The sequence below is a fragment of the Melospiza georgiana genome, chromosome 4 (assembly GCF_028018845.1).
Source record: "Melospiza georgiana isolate bMelGeo1 chromosome 4, bMelGeo1.pri, whole genome shotgun sequence".
In the NCBI taxonomy this organism is placed as follows: domain Eukaryota; kingdom Metazoa; phylum Chordata; class Aves; order Passeriformes; family Passerellidae; genus Melospiza; species Melospiza georgiana.
In genome coordinates this window covers 54523262-54541009 of record NC_080433.1, presented here as the reverse complement: position 1 = coordinate 54541009, position 17748 = coordinate 54523262, and the positions used below count along the sequence as shown (strand labels likewise).

The following is a 17748-nucleotide window of genomic DNA, read 5'->3' as shown; positions in this document are numbered from 1 at the left end:
AGTGACTTTCAGCATATTGTTTACTCTTCAAACATTTGCTCATGATTGTGAAGTAAAAGCTTCTGCTTCTCAAACCTTTTTGTTAAAGCTAGCAAAAGCTTCTGCTTATCAGAAATAAGACTGAAGACATATTTGATAGATGTATTAAAATTAAATTACTCTATGAGAAGCTCCTATTCATGAAATTTTTCATTTTTTCCAGATTCTCGATGCATTCTTCTTCCAGTAGTTTTACATCATCTCCACATGCATTTACAAGAGCAGAAGGACCTTATAATGTGTGCCCGTATCCTCAGCAACATATTTTGCCTCATCAAGAAGAACAGCTCAGTGAGTAAACACCATGTCACATCCACTTGAACTTCTTTATATGGCTCAGTGACATTTAATGACACAAGCTGGACCTTGCCCAAGAGCATTTTAAGGGATTCTCTGTGTAATGAATCTACGTAAACATGCCATTTTGACTTTTTCATGACCCTTTTCATTCCATGCATGAGTATTTTAATTGTATCACATAGTGTTCTGACAAGCTTTTGCACTTCTTGAGCGTTGTGTTGGAAAGAAAGAAATGTCTGCTTTCTTTAGGGGCATTTTTTATTGTGGGCTGTGTATTCTTAGGGGACACTGGGCTGATCCAGATAAAGAGATTGATATGAGCATTGCAAGGGAGATTGCACTTGGTGCTAGTTGATAAACTTCATGGCCAGTTTCTGAAGTTTGTGAATTAATGTGTGAAAGCTGCATATGAGAGCTCGCTCAGACAGGTGTATTGCAAATGGGAAGGTGATGATATGTTCTGACAGAAAGCAGGATATAAGGCAATTAAAACCAAGCATTGCCTGTAATTAGTGCAATACATGCATGTCAAGGGCAGCATACATTACCTTGTAATGCTTAGTGCGTGCTCCTTTATGTGCTTCTTCATTTCATACCTCTTTCAGCAATTAAAGTTGCTCTGTCAGGGATTTCATAAGGATGTGGCTTGCACCTTTGGCACTGCAACATCATCTTCCTTCCAGCTGCTCCTGGATAGGTATAAAATCTCATCACAAGACAAAGTGATAGATACTAAAGCAGAGTTGTGGTTTTGGCCTGGGACAAAACTTTACATAACTTGTCTGCATTTCACGAGATCTTCCATTTGGAGTCACCAAACCAGAGATGTACACAATTACAAGTGGATATCTACATAAGACTCTCCCAAATATTCAGGATATGCAGATACTGTTTTTAGTATTCTTTGAGTAATTGAAATTATTAAGAACTTGGTGACTTTGGCATGTTTTTTTGGTACATTAGTACAGAATTTCAGTGCTTCCATTATAATGAAGATGATTTTGAGATTGAGGGAACAAGTGAATTTGCAGTAAGGCAGCTTTGAAAATTAGGGCTGTTGCTCATTGCAAAAGTAGTTTGTAGTAGTAAAGAGAAGGGTCCTCATGGTGGATGCAGTTCCTAAATATACTGTGTACTGTCTGTTGTCATAAGAAGCCAGTTTAACAGTTCTTTGATGCTAGATGAAGGGATAGAGAACATGGCTTGATACTAGATTCAACTTAAGTCTAAAAAGGAATTTTGAGTGTTGTTACAAATCATATGCTTTAGGGTGTCTAGGAAGCAAAAATAAACAAAAGAAAAAACCCAAATCACTCCTACACCTCAATGTCAGTAAAGCTGATCTATTTGTTTGTCAGTTGAGTTTTAGCTTGGTTGTGTGCATTTGATTATTTAGTGTTTCTTTCTGTGAAGAAAGGTCATGGTAAACAATGGATAAAATTGCTCAGATTAAGATGGTGGTTTCTGCTGCAGTGGAGACTTTAAACATTGAAGGAGGGAAAGCATATTTCCATCTGAATTAAAAAGGAGAAGTAACTACAACTTGGCTTTATCCAGTGTTTTCATGCTGGTAACTGAGGTATTCACGAACTGATTTGTTTGTGCTGCTCAGCTGCTGGGGAGCAGCATAGCTGGGCCTTACTGATGAAGCATGTCCTGAAGGTTGAGCACCATCTGCTTATTTCTGCTGATAGTTTCAAAGTGTAAAACAGGATTTTGCTTTTTTGGATTTTAAGCCTTTCTTGGCAATTTCCCCAGAAGATACGTAAGTGTTACCTATAAAAATCTTGCCCGAAAAGTTTTTGTATATTATTTACTGCTTTCTTCTAAATGTCAAGTGAAGAAAATAGAGCTATGGTAATTTAATGAATATTTACATATTCAAAATCATCCCTGTAACTGTGATGCAATTAATGGAAAACTGTTAGGAAAAAAAGACGAATAGAATTAAACAATATCTAACAACAATTAGACAATAGTCCTTGTTTCTTGAATGCAGCATTCATAGTGAAAGTGTAATTGGTTTCTACGACTCCATCAGAGGAATTGTAATTGTGGTCATATTTCTGTTTTAAAATCTTAAATGTTTTATTTCTTATTTAAGGAAAAATCAGTCCTGGAAGAAATTGATGTGATTGTAAACAGTCTGCTAGATATTCTGTTAAGGACCATACTAGAGATCACCAGCCGACCACAACCATCAGGCTCTGCTATGCGCCTCCAGTTTCAAGATGTGACTGTAAGTTTCTTGCAATGAAAGAGCTCACAATTGTCACTAGTTGGACTACTAGACTTGTGAATATATTGTCTTTATGTTGCAATTCTCAGTGTTAGATTTGTGTATAAAAGAGAGAATGAGGAGAACAATGAAAACCTTTTTTGCATTCTATTAATTTTTAGTGAATATAGTAATTTTTTTCATTAAGTTTATTTATAGATTGTGACCAAAAAAAACCAAAACAAAGCAAAAAAACAAGCCCAAAAGATAACACTTCTTTTGAAACTTTCAGGTTGGTAATGATTTCAGTATGTTCCTTTTGTTTGCAATATAATAACTTTCTGAAACTCTCCTTCAGTCTGAATTCCTGAAAATAGAAGAGTACCAATCAATAATAGTTCCTAAAATGCATACATTTTTTCATGATGAAACAACTCTATGAAGATGCCTGCAGAATCTGTGATAACTTGTACTAATCTAAATTTATTACTTGAGAGGCATTTTGTTGTTCTCTGGGCTGAGCATTTGAGCTTTGTTTTTGTCACATGAAGCTGAGCATACAGGATAGATTTAGAAGATTAGCAAATGATGTTTTGGTGAACCTGCTATAACAACTCATGGAAATTAAAAGATTGAAATACAGGCATTTACAGAAAGTTTTGTGATGAGCGTTGATCAAATAAAATGAAATGTTATTTTGCTTTGTTTGCAGCAAGGTTTTCACTTTGCTTTTTAAGGGAAAATTGGTTCTAATATAGCCAGGGATGTGACCCCAAGAAAATGTGAGGGGTTAGCATTTAGTGCAGAAAACATACTATGCTGAGTGATTTACCATCTCATACATTTATTAATTAATTGCTCAGTGTTTCCACTGTAATAGTTTTTGTTAATGAATAGAGGGTTGCTTTTCAAACCAGAATTTCCTCTGAGATCAAACATTTCAAAAGCATTTAATAACTGCAGAAAAAAAAAAGTGTTGCCACGTTGTTTTGGTTTTTTTGGCTTGTTTTCTCTTTTACTTTAGACCCACAGAGAACAAAAGGTATATGGAGTATTTTATGGAGCTGACCAAGCTCTGTAATGCTTAAACACTGTGGTTCAACAGCAATAAGCATATAAGAGTTTGGGAGATTTTTTCTTTAAATTACAAAAATTGCAAATGTATGCCATGTGGCATATCAGGCCACCACAGGGAAATCTAAGCTAAAGAAAGGGTGATAGTGTTAGACTGTTAGTGTAGCAAAGCTCTGATTTTATTGGCTTGTTATGAGATATCCCCTTGCTTGCAGATTAAGTTTTCATTAAACAACATGACTGGGTAATTCTTTTACACCATCAAAAAATTAGGCTCTGAAAGTGCTTTCAAGTTGCAAAATTTTCTTTTATGCATGAGAAAAGCCATGTTATTGTCACTGCAAGCTCTCAAAGAATACTTAATGTGGAAGTGACTCACAGCACAGCATAAGGCAATTATATACATTTATGTAGAAATATCATGAAGTATGGGCTTCTGGCAGCACATGGAGCCAGATTCTTGGAACTATTTGTAGAGCATGTATGATAAAGTACTCAATGTGAGTACAGAAGTAGAGTCTGTTCCAGTATATTGCTATTATTTCAAACTGCATGTGTCATAAAAAATTCCTTGTGTGACGTGCCATGGGAGCACACTTAATAAAATACCCTAGATTTGAATGAGACACAGTCTTCCTTGTGGAAGTAGTCCCATGTGTCACTGTTTTTCTTCACCAAGAAACAGCATCAGATCAGGCAGCACTGGGCTTTGTGCTGCTGTGACTCCACCACTTGTTTCAAGCAGCTGTGGTAGCTGGATACCACTTAATTTTCAGTCAGCAGCTTGTTCAGTGGTAACCTGCAAGGTGGGTGTGATGCTTTAAACTGAGCACGAAGCAGACGCGGCTTCAGGGTGACAGTGTTGCGGATGTTGCGTTGGCAAACGTGGAATTTAATGCAATGGTGAAAGGGAAATTTCTACTTTGTTTTGTCACTGAATTAGACCTTTGAACTTCCTTCAGAAAAAATGCATTTGCATATAAAGAATTAGCAGAAAGCACTCCAATTAAAGTGAACTTTAATTGATTTTAGATCTTGAAAGTTCAGTCCCTCAGAGCCTAAATGAGCTGCAATTTAATTGAAAGCTCCATGGCTTTTAATAATTGTGCTCCTGAAATAAGACACAAAAAATTACTTAAGGAATCTACCTAAGTGGTTTTAATATACTGCTTGGCTTGACTTTTGACACTGGAATTGAACCCTAAATTTTTTTTAGCAAAGTTTTTATGTGTATGGAATTTGCTTTTGTGCATGATTTGAAAGTTAATTTGTGGCCAACACTGACAGAAATCCTACAACATGCATTTATGTTGAGCTCAAAAAATGAGGCTGAATGTGCATTGCTATTTTAAAAATCAGCCTTTATAGCTACCTACATTCAAATTAAAAGCTCAAATTTCGAAGTCAGTTAACAATAAGCTTAAGTTTATACTTTTATAACACTAATCTATAATAGTACAGCTCTCTATAATAGGTTGTGATTTTTAATATACTACTATATAAGTTGAAACAAATGTAGGAACACAGAAAAAAGGTGACTAAAAAGGACTGCTTAAAATGCCTAGGCAGGGAAGGAGTTTTGTAACTCAAGCTAGCAATTGGATATACAGATATTTACAAGACAGCAGCTGTAACCTTTATGTTTATGCCCAGAGCATGAATATTGAGAGATGTTGTAGCCTTAGGGTATTGTTTTGAGATTGTGATTCTGTTTCTATGAATGCTGTGTTTACTGTAAAACAAAGGGAAGTGAGAAATTTAGAATCATTACTTCAGTGTAGAAATATCACCATGTTGCCAGTGAAAGCCATCACCTCACACATGATTACCAGGTATAATCACAAATTAATTAGGCCTTCCAATGTAAAATCTAGAACAGTCATTCCTGTGAAAACACATTGCTTCTTTTGAATATCATCTTCTGTTTTTAATGAAGGATAGAGAGAAATATTCCCAAAATTTCACTTGGTGAGCTAATGAAAGGCACCATTTTAAAGTACCGTTATCACCTGTCTGTTCTCTCAGTCTCATTCTCCAATCCTGGTACAGGCAAAAATATATTTCCCATTCTTTAGCAAGCTTGTGAGACTTCAGAATTGTTCTTTCTAAGCATTGGGATGCAAACCAAACCTTTGACTCTTCCCTGTCCTCATCAATTCTGCAGTCAGACCTGACTGAAACCATTCAGTGTTTCTTCCCAGTCCAAAACTGAATAAGCAGACAGGAAAGGGTGAAGGGAAGAGCCTCTTCCTTCCTATAATATCTTAGTTGTTTGTCTGCTCACTGGAGATACCCAGTGCAGTACTCTGCTCTTTCAATGAGAAATTCTACTGTAAGCCCAAAGAAATTTCTGATCAAAACTTTTTCGAAGTTTGTTCAGTCCTACGAATGAGTTTTCTTTTTGACAATTCTTGGGGGTTTGAAATGACAGAATGTTTTTAATAATTCCCAGCTAATTCTTCCCTAAAGGAAAACAATTGCATTCTTCCCAGAATTCTTGCAAAATATATTTGTTTATGTTTGTTTCAAAGCTGAGTTGACTAAAGAGGTTGTAATTCTAGAAATCTAAGTAATTTGTTTAAAAACAGATACAAGGAAAACAAATAAATAACAAATAAAAATTTTACTGGTTTAGCCCTGCTGGAACTAATTAAAATAGATTTTTCCAAGCAAATAAACTCCATTTAGGAAAAAATATTTCCTTAAATGGGAAGGAAGTGCAATCAATGTATTTTCACAAAATATGGAGTTGAAGCCTAATTGTAGAATAATTTCCCTTGCATTTGTTAATTATTTTCAAGTGCTTATAATATAAGAGTTTAAGCTCAAGTGCAGAAAACATTCTAATATTTCTCCTCTTGGCTTATCTGAACAGGGGGAATTTGTCTCCTGCTTATTGTCACTCTTGCGACAAATGACTGATAGACATTATCAGCAGCTTCTGGATAGCTTCAGCACAAAGGAAGATTTGAGGGTGAGTAACAGAATTGTGTTTCCATTTGCTTAGGCCTTTTTATTTCTCTTTTTGATTTATCTCCCTTTAAGATGTCCCTGTGCTTTGATGAATCACTTCAGTATTTAAATGCAATGTGTTTTACAGATTAGTTGACTATTGCACAGCTTTTATTGGGAACTTGTGTCCACTGTCACAGTGGGGCAAGGCTGTTATTGCTTCTGCAATGACAGCAGAGAGAATTTGGATGGAGGAAACTGTAAATTTTCTTTAAAGCCATGAACTTAGCCTCTAAACCTCTCCTAAAGATTGTGTCAGTCTAAGGTTACACTGCTCTTGTTAGATTCTTACTGTCAGGCAATTGAGGGATTTTATGTTTGGCTTATTATACTTGCTTATTTTTTTCATTCATTAAATTATGTATGGCAATAGCAAACATGCAGCTTGAGAAATGCATAATCAACTAACTCTTCATTTTTCTTAGCTGTGCAGCATGTCCATTGGCAGGAGGATGTGTCAGACTTCTAATGTCTGTCTGCTCATTTCAATCATAGAAAAGAGTAGCTGCAGAGGTCTCTTAAGACAACTTCTACCAGTTTCAGGAATTGAGTTACTGGGTTTGTGGACATAAAACATTTTTAATTCCTTTATGGAGGAGGGGTGGGATTAAAAAAAAATTTCTTGAAGTTAAGATTTCATGCATAAACGTAACCACTAAGATTTCCATTCCACTGGACCCTGGAAAGTTATATAGTACCAAACTTGATCCACACAAAAAATCTTGAGTAATCATTTATGCACATTATTTAGCCAGTAATCATGTCCTAATGTGATAATATATTTTAGGTGTCACTCCTTAATTACCATTTGATATACTCGAGTGCTGCCGGAAAGGGGAGTCTTGTCATGGTGCAATTTCAGATTTACTTAAATTCCTAATAGCTGCTTAGAGCTGAAGAGAGCATATAGTTTATGAGTGCCTTTTCTTTGAGTGAGGTGGTCATATAGAGCTTGGCAGATAGAAAATGCTGCTAAGAGGTTATAAGAAATCAAGAGCACTACCTAGGAGGTGTATAGGGTGAATTATTGTTATATAAGCAATACAGCATCTATTTTCACCTAGCATAGTTGCCATCCTTAGGCAATTTTTAGCAAATATTATGAAACCTAGGCATTTTAAGTTGAAATATTTTACCTTTTGTGTGAGTTCTGAACCTCTAGGTATTCCTAGAGGTTTCAGGCTTTATTTCTGTTTGATATATCTGTGAAACACAGTGTTGAGTTTATTCAGACTTTTCTTCCTTCTAGAATATGAGAAATCTCTGGAATTAATGCTTGAATGGTGTTTGATTTGACACATTGAAATTCCCCCCACGCACATACTCTGCTATTACACAGAGACATATGGAAAGCAGCTGTAGCTGGTGCCGTCAGCTATCACAACAGAGGTCTTAAGAACTCAAGTCCAGAATTTCTTATTTCCATTCAGATCTCATCGAATCAGCATCAGCTCAACCTGTGATTCAGTGGTAGCAGTCTGATCATCATCATTGCAGCATTCCTTCTCTTCTGCATCTTAAATAATATATTGTTTTTCCCCTCACTTGGAAATATCAAATATCACTGAGAGCAAGAGGGAAAGATGAGAGTTAGTGTGCGAGACCACCACTGCTGTTAATCATGAGGTGATTATGTATGACTGGGCTATCAAAACCATCTTGCTACTTCCCTTTTTACTTTTCAGCTTTGATTGCTAAGTGTGGAATTTTCTTTGCTTTGAGATATCTTAGGAAATTATATCAGTATGGATAAATGAAAAGTCAAAAGGTGTTAATATCAGAGATAAGGCATTTTTTTCCCCGAGATGGTTTAGAAGCTAAAATGGTAGCCTCAGTTAATCTAGTGGCTAGCTGGGATTTAAGCTTCAGTGATAACTACCATCAGCTAGCTGGATTTCTGACTACTCATTTTGTCCCTAGTCAGTAGTATCAAAGTGAGCTGGGTCTTCCTGAAGCCACATTATGAGTTACAGATCTGATAGGATGTTTCCAAGGGAAACCTTATCTTATTTACAAGCGAATGTAACCTAGGCTTTTGAATTACTTTGTGCTCTGCTTTTTGGCTTTAGCTACCTCTGGTTATAATGACCATCTATACTAAAGAATTGGACACTGGTACCACATGGCATTTCATCTTTCTTCCAGACTAATTCTCAGAGTGACCATGTCAGTACTTGCATGAATGTATGTTTGCACAGCATTTGTGATACTGCTGATAAAAATACCCCCAGCAAATGACTTCTCCAAACAAATACTCACTCATGAAGGTACTTGCAAAGAAGGAAAGAAAGTTTTGCAGTTCTCTTTTGTTGTTTAGCAGTGTATACCAAACTTACTAAAGGCTGTTTCCATCTTGCTAAACAAAGAGAAGCAAAATGGAGACTTTAAAGGAATGACACGTACACATATTTATGACATGCATCTGAGTGATGCCTTAAATTAGTGATTGCTTATGCAAATATTGCATAGTGATTGCTTATGCAAATATTCAAATATTTTTTTGGTAAATATATTTGTCTAAAGTAATTGACATGGTAACTGGTTTTTTAGTTTCTTAAGAGAGCTTTTTTCCGTCAAAGCAGAAGATAGGGAAAATACTATATTTGTAAAGATGCAAATAAAGTATAAGAGAACTGACAGGGGTTTCATGACTGAATGGTAGAACCAGATGCTATACTTCACTCTCTTTTTTGAAACCCTGACTTTAACAAGATGGTAATTTTAAATGCTTCCCTTTATCTTTCAATATTATTTTAAAGTTATGATCTTTTTTCTTACCACAAAATGCTTTCTACTCCCAGTACATGTATTTTACAGTAATTTATAGAACCAGAGGCAACCTTCTAGGCAGATATTTGCTGCTGTGGAAAATCTCAAATATAATTTATGACAAAAGGTAACCGTGGAAGTTATGAATAGCAGGAGATCAGCGGGAAAGTGAATTTAAAAACTTACGTTAGCACAATGCAGCTTTGACCAAAGCATGGTGGCATTAATCAATATGTTTGGGGTTTTTAATTAATAGATTAAAAGAAGACAAAACAAGTAAGCACCTACCAGAAGGCCTAGTTTTTATTCATTGGCAGTGTACCTACATAGTGTGACAGAATAGAGATTTGATGAAGGAAAAGGTAATATTTCATAGGGATGGGTGTAAATCTTACTAGTTCTGTCATCCCTCTCTTCCAGCTCCAGGGCCTGAGCAGGGTAAGGTGGGTGCCATCCCCTAACACCAAGTGGATTTATTCACCTGCTCTCTAATGGCCCCTGGGACACAGGCTGTGTGAGATCCCTGGGCGTGGGGAGTGTCTCTGGTGGAGAAGCACAGTTCCAGCCACCATCCTTCCTTCCCCTGCTCTGCAGGGACATCCACTCACATGTGGGACTTCTGAAAGGATGAGTTTTGGGGCAGAGAGGTGGGTCTAAAGCCACTCATTTAGGTGGCTTCTGATGTAGATTAGGAAAGCAATGAAGCAGAGAAGATCTTGAAAAGGAACTGGCCAAGGGATGGATGAGTTGCCCAGGAACTACCAGCTCACTGTGGAACCACCCTCTTTCTTACTGGCTTTTGGCACTCTGGACGCTCTACAAAGCCTTGATATCATGTAGCCTGGTAATCCTACAGCATGAACCAAAGCAGTGGAACATGATGCAATTAGCTTCAAAGTGGACTGTTGACCCAAATGAAAATGCTTTATAGGTGTACCCCAAGAGATCAATGAAGCCTAAGAGCTGGATGCAGCACTCCAGGTGGGTCTCACCAGAGTGGAGAAGGGGCAGAATCCCCTCCCTTGACCAGCTGGCCACGCTGCTCTTGGTGCAGCCCAGGCTGCAATTGGCTTTCTGGGCTGGGAGAGCACTTGGCCTGCTCAGTGCAGCCTCTCATGCACCCCAAGTCCTTCTTGGCAGGGCTGCTCTGCATCTGTTCATCCCCCAGCCTGTGGTGATACCGGGGTTGCCCTGACCAAGCTGCAGCACCCTGCCCTTGGTCCTGTTAAAACTCATGGCATTCCCATGGGCCCACTTCTTCAGCTTGTCCAGGTCCCTCTGGATGGCATCCCATCCTTCAGGTGTGAAGTTGTTTAAATGGTAGGAATTAGTAGTAAACCTTATAGTTTATTACCAATTTAGTACTACTAATAAGATAATATATAGTATTATCTTACAAATAGAACTCGACCTTATGAACGCTAAGTAGAAATATTAAGAGATGGTATTTAGAGTATGTAAAAGACAAAATTACTTCCTTTTTGTCTTTTAAGATAGAAGACATATGAGACATTAATTCTATCTGTACTCAACCAACCAAATGTTAGCTGTCTTAAACTGCCGGCAGAAATGTTTTTTAAATGTTAAAATCTGTTACTAAATCTATGTTTTGCAGCTAATATTGCTACATTGATGACACAATTTTCTATTTTTTCAGTGAAAATTAGAAATAATTAGCCTGGTATTAATGATTCAAAATGTAATGCCAGTGTCTACATTTACTTTGTTTTTAAAGTTTGCTTGGAATAAAAGATGTATTCTGATTCTAGCCTAGTTACCCAAAGGAATGAAGTTCATATGATCTTTCTGACTGTTATTCTTAATGACTTTTGAACAAGCTATCTCAAAGGTGCTATGTTTCCACCTCACACAGCCCTTGGGTTTTAAATCTTCATACCACTGCATGGTTTTATGGTTTCCCAATAACATCCATTTGGCCTCTTCAGTTCAGCAGTCCACTGGTGAGATCCCTAATGGCAGAAACGTGTATTGTGTCTGGACAGGAGATAAAAAGGGAGTATGAAAGAATCTGGGATGTTATTGGGAGGTGATATGCAGCAATGTTCAAGCTATTGCCTCATTGTTGGGATTATGGCACAGAGCTGTGGGATTACTCACAGGGGAGGGAGATAACCTCTGCAAAATAAAAGGGCACTTAAATACAAAGTGCAAACCTATAAAAAAATGGCCTGGCATAGCTGTGTTGTTTGTAGAGGTAGGTACTTGTTTATCTGTAAAGCTGGTCACCTGCCTTCAAACAGTACATTATCTGCAGTGAGTATTATTTATACTCCTTAATACAGATAATATTTTGGCATCTTGCTCAGAAAACAGGTTGTCTCTTTTATGTAATCTTCTCTGGTGGGTGGGTGTGGGGATCTCATCTGCCTTACCCAGTGCCTGTGTTCGTCCCCCTTTACAGTGATTCTCTAATGAAAGGCATCTGTTGTGCAGTGCCTGTCATCTACACTTTGGTAAATGCACTTGAGAATATATTTTGGTGTTCAAAATTATTTGTATCTTCATCTCATCTGTGTTTTGAGGTAACTCTACAAATGATGTGGGCAGAATGAATACCAAACATTTCAAGGTCAGGTACTGACTGCACTGGTTCTGTTAGATGTGTTTATATCACTTGCCTCATGCTCTTCATGTTGTCAACAGCTCAATTTTCGTACTAAAAGAATACTGCCAGTACCATACATAATCAAGATGGTTCCTTGTTGTTAGTTTTATTTGTGAAAAGAAAAACTGAATAAACCCATGTGCTGAGAGGAATAGTTTAGTTACTTATTAGTGAGTTACATGACAAAGGAGATGATAATGCTAAAAGCTTTCAGGCAGTGCTTTCTCCATTCAAAGTAGCTCACAGGTGTTGATTGTTTTATTTAAATCCAGCAAATGAAGCAGAAAGGTTAAGTGACCTGCACACAGCCAGCCAGCTGCACTACCACTTATGGGGCCTGGGCATCTCGACTGGAGTCACTGGTCTTTGTCAAGTCAATGACAAAATTGTCCTTACACTCTCTCTGCTGCTTTTAGAATGAATCTTGAAAGTGATGAAAACCCGGCATGATTAAGGAGATATTCTGAACTCTCTGGTGTTTGTAAAGTGCTTTTTTGATTTGCAAATTGTTCTCAACATCGCATTTGTGGAAGTGTATGGGTGGAAACCAAATGCATCTTTGACATTTCTTTTATGCATTGCTGTCAATCAAATGGCACATTATATTATTTTCATCACTTTAAGAAGAAAGGATTAAATCACTATTTGAAAATTCTTGGGAAGTAATAAAAAAAAGGCTTTCAGAAGTTTATCTATGGTGAAAATAAGTGCAATTCTGCTATTTCTATAATGATTTTTTTTTCTCTCTGATTAAAATATTTTTAAAGCTCACTGCTCTTTTTAAAGCAGCAAAGACATATGACTACTTCTTTTCCTTCCAAAGGATTTCCTGCTGCAAATTTTCACAGTATTTCGGATACTAATACGACCAGAGATGTTTCCAAAAGACTGGACAGTCATGCGTTTGGTTGCAAACAAGTAAGGCATTTTTAATGTTATTAAAAAGTATGAGTAGTATTCACAGATCATGATAAAAATAAAGTTATATGATGTTTGTAATAAAAATTTAATGTATTTTTTTAAATGTTGCCTGCAGTTTTTCTTTTTTTTAATTTAAGATTTCAAATCTCTGCACTTCTTTTATACCACAAATGTATGATACAATCTATACCTCTTTCTGTTCTGAATTTTAGTAAGCACATATAACTGGAAAGTCAGAAACACTTTTACAGAATAAAGCTGCAAAGCATCAACAGCTTTGTTTTCCAAGTAACAAATGACAAGTCTCTAAGGAACTTCTTTTCAAATCTGTTTCTTGAAACTCTGAGTTGGTAAAGATCTGTTTGCTCTCAAGAAGAAATTATCAACTGTAATATTGTTAAAGATGCTTTTGCATGTTTTTTCATTTAGTATTTGTCAGAAAAATCACAAATCAGGAAATGAGGTACAGCACAAGGCAACAGTCATGTAACGCTCTAAGCACTGCTGAGTGAGATTTTCAGAGGAATCCTGCCCATCAGCCATTCTTTCTCTGCTCAGGCCTTATTTTTAAAGAAACGGGTTCCCAGCATTTTTAAGAAGTAACTACAACAGGTCTGAAACAATATATTAAGTTTTATTTAATGTCTATTACCACCTATCCTTTTTGCAGTCTTAGCTTTAGATCAGATAACCCAGCTGAGCAGTCAGCACAGTTATGCAAAGAGTGTCAGCAGAGGAAGGATGCTGTGTTGGGAGACCTAGGAATCCAGAATGAAGGATCATTAAACTTTCATGACACATATTGCAATGCCTGATTAAAATTCAGTTTTAGTCTGCATTGTGCCTGCTAGCTTCAAGGCCAATTTAAATTTGTGGTGCTATACATACTACTAGTAGCAATATAATTGATACAATTTAATTTAACAACACTTGGGTTTATGATCTGTATTTGTTATGTGTGTGTATGGGTGTTTAAGCATAACAGTACTCATTCAAACTTTGTCATGACTTGAAACAATTTTTTGTTAATTTTTATTACCTCAGTGCTGCTAATCTTTTAAAGTTTGAATTCCGGAAAAAAAAAAGTTATTAATTAAAGAATGGATATGATCGTTTGTTTCTGTGTATGACATTAAATAAGGTATGACTGATACCAGTCTACATTTAGTAATTATGTTTAAGAAATAAACAGTGAAACACAAGAAAGAAGGAAGGAAAAAAAAGATAGGAACTTTTAGACAAAATGAATAGTCTTAGAAATTTTTATGTATTCCAGTAACAGCTGGCTTGGCAGATGGCTTTGCAACAGCTGACATGTACAGAACTAAGGTTTAGGAACGACCTTGGCATGAGCTACATGGCTGGTGATACTCAGATGATACCAAGTTCTGCAAAAGGAGCACTTTTCTTCTCCAGTGTTTCAGTAACCATAACACATCTCCCTTTATTAATGCATGTCATGTTGTTTCTCACCATCTAGGAGGTGAGTCTCTGCCCAGTTCTGTCAGGCAAAGAAGATAGGCAGAAGCTGACAGTAACTGCTGGTGGGAATTGGCCACGAGGAGCTCATCAGACCAGCTAACTGATCCTGATAACACAATTCCATAAGCACTTCTGCCCACTATAGCACATATGAGCACATCTTTACCAATTCAACTTTGAATAATTGCTTGGCTAGGAATTTGTTCCTATGCGGAGGAAGAGCTAGTTTGCTGTGAAAAAGAGGGTTTACCAGGTGTACTTAAATGTGTGGTGAAGGCTGAAGCCTTGTTATTCCTATGTCCCTATTCTGCTCCTTTTTGAGGCAGCAGAAAGGAAAATCTGCTTCTGTTCTCTCATCAGCTGCAAAGAGTTTTTCCAGAGCTGTTTCTGAATGGGAGCTTCTTCCTTTACCTCGTGTTCCTCACTGCAATGGCAGTGACTGCCTTCCTTCTGCTTCCTCAAAGTGTTCAAAAGCACAGAGTAGTAGCTTTGCTAGAATTGTTCCAGCCCAAAACATTTCAGTGCAAAGGAAATAGCCTAAAGGCAGGATGTGAAATCAGGGCACTGCTTGCCCCACGGAGAGAAGTGAGCTGCTCTTCCTGAGCATAGGAAGAGCATGGCTTTGAAGAATGCATGGGTTGAGAGGCGGAGGAAGGCTAGTTTGGGGAGGTTTAGTCTGATTGTCCTAGTTGGCTTGAAGTAGACTTCATCAGCCAGAGCACTTCCAGGGATCTGAGACTCTTCGGAACTGAAGGCAGAACTTCTTGAACTCTCTGCTCCATGCATGTCTAAAAGAAAAAGCTAGAAGTTCTAGCCCATCTTTTTAAGAGCAGAATTGAGTGATCCAATAACAGTCCAGGTCTTTTCAAACTTCTGCTTCCCAGGAATAAAGCAGGTGCTGTATTTCCTATATCCCATGGCTGCCTTCTGTCTGTCTGGCTTTACACTCACTGTAGCTCACCTGAAGGCAGTGTGTGTGGGGTCACATCACCCATCACTGCCATCACATCAACAGCTGCACTGCTTTCCTACCTGTCCCTAGAGTGATATACGAATTCACACTGTCTGATATTTACAGGAAGAAAGATTTAGCTGTCTGAGCCTAGCGAAGAAATAAGTCTTAGCAAGGATATAATCAAGGAGTAAGCTTTTCCTGAGAGAGAAATTACTTTTTTTTTTCTCTTATGTATGCAGAACTAGAATTACATGAAATATTTTTAAGTCTTAAAATGCCGTAATTTGTACAATATACAGTATTTACATATAAAAATCTCACTGCCCCCTGGTTCCTAAGGGCTTTTCTTCTTTCTAGTTGCAATATTTTCAGTAATTATGTAGCATCTGATACTTGGATGCTGTCTGGGAAATTTTTAAAAAACCCACCAAAACCAGAAGATACCATGAGCTCAAGAAGTCAAATCTGTAACAGTTCAGAAATTAAGATGTTTCAACATGACACATACATGATCTATAGTTCTGGATGTTCTGATGCCCAATGTGTGAAAGTATTAATGGCTAGCATTATAAACTGCCAATTGACTTCTAAAATTTGGGAAATAAAGTAACATTTAAAAAGGCAAATTTAGCACTAAAGCAGAGAAATGCATTTTTGAGTTGTATTTTGTAATGGAAAGAGAACATGCAAAAACATCCTTAGCTCCTAGCAGTTGAGTAAGAGAAAGAAATAACTCTGTTAAAAGTTTCATAACTGTGTAATATCTGAGATAATCAGCTCACATGCAGGAAAGCAAAATAATTACTTATGGTCATTTAATATTTCTAACATGAATGTTACTACTAAGTGAAAAATATGGCTTTATGTTTACGATGAAAATAATGATTTTAATTTCTGTCTAAGTTCTAGAAGTAGACTTTCTACATCAGCTAGGTAGTATCTAGCTTCTATTTGTAACTGCAGAGGAGCACCACATAATATAGGAAGATGTCAGAATCAGTTGCCTAGTGCCAGAGAGAAATACCAAATTTTGTAGCAAAATATGCCTGACTAAAAATGAAACTTCTGGAGAAGATCTTCACAGTTTCAACTGGAAATCTCTGTGTAATGGTCACTGGCTTCAGTTACCTTAAAGTTAGGGGAAGAATGACTTGTCTAATCCTAATGCCTAATCTTTTGAGAGCAGTTAACAGACTCAGCTGAGCTTTTCAGATATGTTGTATTATTAACAGCTGAGGAGGGACTTGGAGAGCAAAGGAGCTTCAACTACTTGCTGAGCAAATCTTTGGTATTCATAATATGCTATGCCTATGTATCATAGGCAAATACACAAAGAACTATTTTCCTGCTTCTTGGTATACAAGAGGCTTTAATTTTCAAGATCTCTGTGTAATTAAGTATGTATAGCCTATCAGCGTTCTGCGTAATGGTAGAGATGCTAGGTCATCCAATCCTCAATTTGAATATTATAAGCATGCAAATAGATGTACAGATAGTATTACTTATAGTAAAATAATTTATCTGTAAAGTAAGGTTTACATGATATGTTGCTTACACTGAAATTTCAAATCTATCTACTGACAGTTGGGCATAAGTACTTTAAGCAGAGGATCCTTTTGGTTATAAAATTCAGTAATGGCTAAAATACATTATTAGCATTATTATTATTATTATTACTATTATTATAAAAGTAACTCAAATGGAATACGCAGTAAGGGAAGGTATCAAATCAGCATTAGTGTCATCATAATGGCTGCTCTAAAGAATCCTGTTAGCTCCCATGGTGTGGGAGTCTGAGACTCCTACAATGAACAAAAATTCTTGCTTTTATGTAATACATAGTGTTGCTAACAAATTTTTGCTTTTATGTAATGCAAAATGTTGCTAGCAACTGAACCTGGCATTCTGTCCTTCACAAAAAACATATATGCATAGGCATGCATATATAAATAAGCTCATAAACCTATAACAATAGATAAATACACATTTATGTGATTCAAGATTTATTTCATTTCTTTATGAAATATGAAAGAAATTTCTTTTCTGTTTGAATACCTTTGTGTTTGGGATTATTTCACTCTGATAGAAAATAATGGAATGAGAAGCTAATGTTACACATTTGTCCTCTATCACCATGGAAAAGGAAATTTTCATTTTCTGCCACTAGCTGTCCAGGCAAAAGCCAAGTTGCCAGAGCATAGCCCAGGCAGTAAACAGTTGTTGAACTTCTGGATTTTTCAAGAGGTTATTGCAGAAAGGTTTGCCCTGAAAATTTGATGGAAAAGCCATTCCATCAACAATGGCCTTACCAGACATTGGGTTAGCATCCTGTGTATGAGTCCAGAATAACTT

At 36.8% G+C, this 17748-nt stretch overlaps 1 protein-coding gene across 4 annotated transcripts in view; it reads left to right on the top strand.

The window, feature by feature from the left end:
- DOCK4 (dedicator of cytokinesis 4) overlaps nt 1-17748 on the top strand; it is a 223140-nt gene that overhangs the window by 156968 nt on the left and 48424 nt on the right. For all 4 annotated transcript variants that reach the window (XM_058023697.1, XM_058023694.1, XM_058023696.1 and 1 more), the window contains exons 24-27: nt 203-330; nt 2444-2578; nt 6507-6605; nt 12862-12956. In XM_058023697.1, coding sequence (XP_057879680.1) covers nt 203-330; nt 2444-2578; nt 6507-6605; nt 12862-12956 — 457 coding nt within the window. The remainder of the gene's footprint in view (nt 1-202; nt 331-2443; nt 2579-6506; nt 6606-12861; nt 12957-17748) is intronic.